We start from the raw sequence: 7500 nt of genomic DNA, 5'->3' as shown, positions 1-7500 counted from the left end.
ATATACAAGGGACGGGGTGCACTTGTCGCCCAGAGGATTTCGGCTCCTTGCTGAATCCCTTGAGCGAGAAGTAGGCATCCTACATTTTTTTTTTCGGGTAGATTACGTGGGATTAGGGGGGGGGGAAGTATCGGAATATAGTTTAGGCAATAAAAAACAACTCAAAGAGGGACTGTGAAAAAAATCACCAAAGCAGATGGAGGAAAGATAAAATCAAAGTTTACTATACAAATTTATTTGCTGCGAGGTAAAGCATGCGTAGAGAATTTTGATATTATAGCTATTACTGAATCCTGGATCACCATGGCTGATAAACATTTCCTTCCGGAATTCGAAATAGAAGGATATAAGTTTTTCACAAGGACAGCGTTGGCAGGAGTGGAGGAGGAGGAGTAGAACTTTTTGTTAAAAATACAATAAACTGTATTATCAACAAATTCGATTAATGAAGAGGACAGTACGGAATCTATTTGGGTAGAGATTATAGGCAAGAATATGAAAGTTATAATTGGCGTCCTGTATAGACCTCCTAACCTCAGCATTGAGCACATTGATCCCCTAATTCATGAAATTTGCAGAACGTCCCAGTACAAAAACGTTGTAATCATGGTAGATTTTGATTATAGAAACATTGACTGGGAAACTTTAGTAGGAGACCAGGAAGCGAAAAAATTCTTTGATGTGGTGCAGGATAATTTCCTAAAATAGATTATTACCGATCCTACGAGGGGAGAAAATACTCTGGACTTACTTTTAACTAATAAGGAGCACCTAATGAGTAACGTAAAAGTGAGAGGTAGTCTAAGCTCTAGCGATCATCAAGAAAAAAAAAATTAATATTCTTTGAGAAGAATTAAAAAGTACGAATGACGTCCAAATACCAGACTTCAGGAGAGCAAACTTTGGCAATATAAAAAACCATTTGAAATTGAATATGAAATGTCATACGGACGTTTCGGACATTATCATGGGTCAGGTCATGACCATGGGTCAGGTTATGACCAGGGGTCGGGTCACGGAGGGTAATATGTATACCTTAAGACAGGTCACTTGGGGGCGGGGCTCAACAGTCAGGTCAGTGATTTGGATGAAACGTATAGCAATCTAACTGATTTAATTATCAATGCACAAAATACATTTATCCCCCTGAAGTCAATACGGAAGAATAGCAATACTCCCAAATAGATGACGGACAGATTGAAACATGAGATCGGAATGAAAAGAGGACTTTGCGTAAAAATAAAAAACGGGGAAACACACCTTAGATCGAGATAGAAAGAAATGGCAAAGTTGGTGAAAAAGAATTCACATATAGCAAGATCCAACCCTAATGGTTTCTTTCATCTCTATAAAACAAAAAATAAAAATAAAATAATCCCAATTAAAAACGATGAAAATGTCATGATAGAATCGGAGAAAAAAATGAGTGAGAAGTTTAACAAATAGTTTCTCTCGGTGTTTACTGATGAGAAATTAGATAAGGTACCTGACTTTTTCGGTGGGTATGAAGAAAGTAGTCTATCTAATATCAGCATTAGTAAAGTAGAAGTAGTCAAGCAGATTGAAAGACTTAAAGGTACAAAATCCCCGGGTCCAGACGAATTTTTTCCGAGAATGTTTAAGGAGTGTAAATATGAAATCTGCGACCAGTTAACTGAAATATTTAATAAATCGGTAGACACTGGTTTTGTGGCTACTGCTTGGAGGCAGGCAAACGTTGTTCCTGTTTTTATGAAAGGAGATAAATCGTCTATATGCAACTACAGGCCAATCAGTTTGACATCGGTTATAGGTAAAATGCTTGAATCAATAATAGTAAATAGACTCAGAGGACACATCGAAAGACATGATTTAATTCGTGACACACAGCATGGTTTCTCCAAGGGTAAGTCATGTGTGACTAATCTTCTATCCTTTTACACTAAAGTATATAAGGCGTTAGATAACAATGATAATTACGATGTTATTCACCTTGACTTTAGCAAAGCGTTCGACAAGGTGCCACACCAGAGATTACTAAATAAAATCAAAGCCCATGGCATAGGAGGAAAAGTGTTAGAATGGATTAGAGCTTGGATTAGTAACAGAAAACAGCGAGTCACCATAAATGAAGTAAAATCTAGGTGGGTCAATGTTACTAGTGGGGTTCCCTAGGGCTCGGTTTTGGGTCCCTTGTTGTTCATTATGTACATAAACGACTTAGACGATGGGATAAATAGTGATGTTAGTAAGTTTGCGGACGACACTAAAATAGGACGCCTAATTAGGTCAGAAGACGACGCAGAGATTCTGCAGGATGATCTTAACAAATTGTTCACATGGTCGGTGAAATGGCAAATGAACTTCAATATCTCTAAGTGTAGCGTGTTAAACGTAGGGCTACACAACCCCAAAAATAGATACAGCTTAGATAACACACTTTTAGAGAAAACTGAGTGCGAGAGAGACTTGGGAGTTCTAGTGAGTCCGGACCTTAAAACCAGGAAACAGTGCATTAGCGCCAGGAATAAAGCTAACAGAGCATTAGTTTCCATTGCTAGGATGGTAACAAATAGAAGTGCAGAGGTAATTATCAAACTCTATCTAGCGATAGTTAGACCCATCCTTGACTATGCGGTACAGTTTTGGTCTCCGTCCTACATAATGGACATTAATTCACTAGAATCAGTACAGAGAAGAATGACCAAAATGATACATGAACTCAGAAATTTGCCTTACGAAGAGAGTCTTAGGCACCTTAACTTACACCCTCTGGAAAGATGCAGAGTGCGGGGTGATCTAATAAATGTGTTCAAGTGGATCAAAGGCTTTAACAAGGGTGATACAAACAAGGTCGTCATATTAAAACAACAGGGCAGGGCTCGCAGTAATGAATTTAAACTAGAAAAATTTAGATTTAAGAAGGAAATAGGCAAGAATTGGTTTACTAATAGGGTGGTCGACGAATGGAATAGACTTAGTAACCATGTAGTAAGCGCTGAACTATCAGTTGTTTTAAAAAACGATTAGACAACTTTATGGATGGGGATGACAGATGGTGATGGATACGGAGCTGCCTAGTGTAGGTCTTATGGTCTCTTGCAGTCTTCTTTATTCTTATGTTCTTATGTTCTTATGTTCGTTGGCCGGTTTCAAGTTTCTGAAGAACTCAGACGTTTTTCTGTACTCGTTCAAATAGTAGCAAAATTTCGGGATGGAAGAAACGAAGGGACGTCCACAGAAGACCTCATGGCTGAAGGGAGCTTGCTCAAAGAGACAGTGAAGGGGACTGGCGCCGGTGTGTGAGTGAAGCAACGCGCTCCCTGGCGTATGCACCCAATTAATTAATTGATGATGATGTTCTATCATCAGCCTCTGAGTATGGATTTGACGAGAATGGGGCACATCCTATGTTCACAGGAGGCTTTGTGAGATGGAGTTGAAAATTTGTTGTATTTAGGTGTTCCGCATGTTGTTATCAGGTGAATTTTTAGTTCTTTGACCTGGGTGTTTATTGTGAGTTGTGTCGTGTGCGTTGATTGCTTCTAGAAGCAGAAGGTGGTGAGTCCTGTTATCTGACCATGGTGTTAGGCTCGTTTCACAAGTATCCACTTTTCCCCGTGCACCGTCCACGACACGACGTCGTGCTTTCAACTAACCATAGATGTCTATTGACACGTTCACACGTCACGACCACGACCAAGTGTTATTTGAGAGCACGACGTCGCGTCGTGGACGGCGCACGGCGAAAAGTCGATACGTGTGAAACGAGCATTAGTGTTCTTGTCCAGGCCTTGTCGTATGAGGCCTGTGTTTTCGGCCGATAATCTTGGTACTTTTGTCCTGGTACTGGACAAAAGTACCCTATCTCCTGTTATTTCCATAAACAATCAGCAATTCGAGGCATTCCAAATTTGTTTCTTTTCAAAACGTCACCTCACTCCTTGAATCACCCTGGTTCAACCATTTTCTACTCCCGAAACGGAGTTACCGTACACTTCTGCGCATGGTCAACTCTTGTATATCTACACATCTGTACATCTAATGGAGAAGATATGAATTCGATGATAGTTTACACCAGGGGTGGGGAACCTTTTTGTGCATAAAGGCCACCTTACAACTCATCGTCCCACATAGAGGCCGCACTAAACAATTTTTTTTTTCAATTATTTTATCCCTTTTATTATATTATAAGTTTCAGGTGTATAATGATTTCAGACTTAAAAAATATTCAAGGTCTTTAAAAAAACAACAACTAATATGTATATCAAAGGCCGCAGAAGGCCGCAGTTGATGGACCAGAAGGCCACATGCGGTCTTAAGGCCGCAGGTTCCCCACCTCTGGTTTACACCAAGCAAAAATGTCAATTTTCAAGAGAGCCAGCGCAGCGAAGAGATTAAACTCTCCATTTTCTCTCTGCAGAGAGCACCCCAGGATACTTCGAGATAAACCTCTTAGGCGGGGAGGTGACCAATAAGGAGCCAATCGACTATGATACTCTACAGGTGAACGGTATCACTTTTTTCACGCTCACCCTTAAAGCAACGGAGACCGATATAGAGGGCAACGAGGCTCCTCCACCCAACTCCAGTTTTCAGGTAAGTTGAAGATGAGACAAAGGAGGGATGTGGAGGACACATGAAAGAAGAACGAAAGAAAAAGAGGATAGGTCAAGGGACTGAGGGACAAGAGTGTGTTGGCACGTTGTGTATATAATTACTAGAGGTGATCAGAAAGTAATGACAGTCGGACTCGTAGCTGAGAGACTATAAGTGTTGGGGGGGCGGGGAGCAAGGGGCAGCAAGTGTTGCCTGTTGTTACATGTTTGAGCTTATCGCTGTTTGTCTAGCTTACATTTTATCGTTGCGCTGTGCGATTGCGTCATTGTTGGTTTGCCTCTCTAACCGGAAACATGGATTTTTCGAAAGAAGGCTGCAGATTCTACACCTTCACAAGGTGGAAACTCGGGAAAAAAGCAACGGAGATCAGAGAGGAATGGTTGCAAGTTTTTCCCGAGTCTACTCCATCACTGGAAACTGATTCCCGCTGGATTCGAGCTTTCGCAGCCGGAAAATTGCAGCTAGAAGATGATCACCGTCCTAGCTGCCCTCGGACATCCGTGACCGAAGCAACGACGGTCCGTGCGCGGGCCATCATTTACGAAGATCCAACTGTTACTCTTCGATTCTTATCCTTGGAGCTCGGTGTCAGTTATGGGAGCGCACATGACATCGTGCATGAACACTTAGGGCTGAGGAAGAAGTGTGCTCGATGGATACCTCATTTGCTTACGGAAGAGCAGAAGAGCGAACGGGTGCGGATTTGTCGTCTATGGCTGGCTGAATTCGAGCCAAATGGTCCGAAACGGTTCTCAGATGTAGCTACCGGAGATGAGTATTGGATTTCTTTCTTCACCACCAGAGACAAGCAGTCTAACATGGTGTGGTTGAGTAATGAAGAACCTCGACCTCAGATTCTGAAGGAAGGATTTCGCAGCAGGAAGCGCCTTTTCACCATCTTCTTCAATTCACAAGGACCAATGTGTGTGGATGTAATGCCTCAACAGTGTACTATCACAGCCCAGTACTACACTGATCACGTCCTTCCTCGAGTCCTGGAATATCAGGCCAAGACTGCACCAACCCGTCGCCGATCGCGCCTTTTGCTGCACCATGACAATGCTGCCCCCCACAAAGCTCGCCTCACTGTGCAGTTCCTGGAGCAGCAGGGGATCACACTTCTCCCCCACCCACCCTACTCGCCTGACCTTGCTCCCTGTGATTTTTGGTTGTTTCCAAAGATCAAGGGTGCGATCGCAGGGAAGCTGTTTCATCGCATCCAAGATCAGGCGCGAGCAGTCAATTCAGAGCTACGAGGTATATCGGCTTCTGAGTACCGTGAGTGCTTCATGAAGTGGCGAAAGAGGATGGAACGTTGCATAGAGGCAGGAGGGGAGTACTTTGAAGGAATGTAGGCCACTATTTGGATTTACCTCTGTACCGTGAAAATATATGGTATCACTGTCATTACTTTTTGATCACCCCTCGTATATGGTAATATGTACATTTTATTTATATTAGTATTGTAGGTATTATGTCAGTAGTATTTATTATTTTTAGCAAAGGTCCGCAAGGCTTGGGTAGACAGTCTTGGCGGGAAAAGTAGCGTCAGTATCCTAGTGGCGCTCAAGTCTGCTACACGCTTGTCCATTGTGTCGTGCCATTTATTATATTTTTCTAAATCTATAAATTTGAACTGTGCGCCCTGAGTTTCTTTAGCCGCCCAGAACAAGAGAGGACAAAGGGAAGGGAAAAGATGAGGCAGAGAAAGACAGGGCGAAGAGAGCTGGGGAGGAAAGGGAGATGGAGGAGGTAGGGGAGAGGAAGGACAACACAGGGGGGAGAAACTGAAGGAAGAGAGACAAAAAAAGGTAGGGGGAGAGGAATGGGGAGAAAGGAAGTGGGTGAGACAAAGTTCGAGGAGGTTGGGTAATTTGTCAGAAATAGCTGTGTGCCTGTCCTTGGAGACAATATCCCACCCAAGATATTGTATCGTGTTGGTTGTAGAAGTGAAATAATGGATATCAGGATAGAGGAATAGTAGAAGTTACAAGTGATCAGTATCCTTTTTATGGGTGAAGATTGATCTCTTATCATAAAAAAAAACTATGCGTGATATTCGTCCACAGGGATGTCACTAGAATATTCAACGAGTGAAACTTATGTAAGCAATACCCATGAAGATGGGAGAATGACGAAGGAAGAGGGAGGTTAAAGTGGGGGGGGGAAGGGGTAGGGAAGGGCAGATTATCAAAATTAAGGGAGGAGTGAAGGGCAAAGAAGAAAGGAGGGACCATGGGAAAGGGAAAGGGAAGGGTTGGGTAGGAAGTTGAAAAGATGGAGAGGAGGGGGACGCGTGAAGGGATGGTATAGACAGAAGAACTGAAAGAGTCGGAATTACGGACTGTGGGGTGTTGAAGGAGAGGAGGATATGGAAAGAGGACGGGAGAAAGGTGGGAGCATTGTAGGACGAGCGTGAGTTTGGGATGAGAGGGAGGAGCTGTGAGGTTGACGAGGTCACGAGGGCATGCGATAATGTAAATGTTTCCTTAGATAATCTTCGACACAGTTCAGATAACAAAACATTGTACACAGTGGACGGCGCAAAGCCCAAAAGTTTACAGCAACACAGCGGGAAAACATGCGAACTGGTTAGACCTGTTAAGGTCTATAATGACAATATAACTCTTGGTGTGTTGGCGCAAGATCGATCACACCTGAAAACAATTTGTAAGCATTGTTTGCGATTAAAGCCCCCTGGTATAGTATAGGCTTAAAGGGCCCTCAAGATGGCATGATTTAGGGATACAATTATTGCCGCCAATATTTCCATAATCAACACCTCAAGACCTCTTTTTTACCTTCATTGTCAACTAAAAATCTTGTCCGTCTGTCAACGATCCTTGGTACCTGTGGGGAACTAACTTAACCCCACATTAGCAGGTGAATTAAAACTTGGAG

The 7500-nt window shown here is 42.7% G+C and overlaps 1 protein-coding gene across 1 annotated transcript in view; it reads left to right on the top strand.

Annotated features, from left to right (window-relative positions):
- The window catches only part of LOC143032338 (cadherin-AgCad1-like), a gene marked incomplete in the record, with an annotated part of 140109 nt that overhangs the window by 54821 nt on the left and 77788 nt on the right, over positions 1–7500 (top strand). Inside the window, 1 exon segment of the mRNA XM_076196951.1 lies at positions 4403–4578. Coding sequence (XP_076053066.1) covers positions 4403–4578 — 176 coding nt within the window.

The sequence above is a fragment of the Oratosquilla oratoria genome, chromosome 1 (assembly GCF_046742065.1).
Source record: "Oratosquilla oratoria isolate Oo_2021 chromosome 1, ASM4674206v1, whole genome shotgun sequence".
NCBI classification, from domain to species: Eukaryota; Metazoa; Arthropoda; class Malacostraca; order Stomatopoda; family Squillidae; genus Oratosquilla; species Oratosquilla oratoria.
Note: the sequence above shows the minus strand (reverse complement) of the source record. Positions and strands in the feature narration are given on the sequence as shown.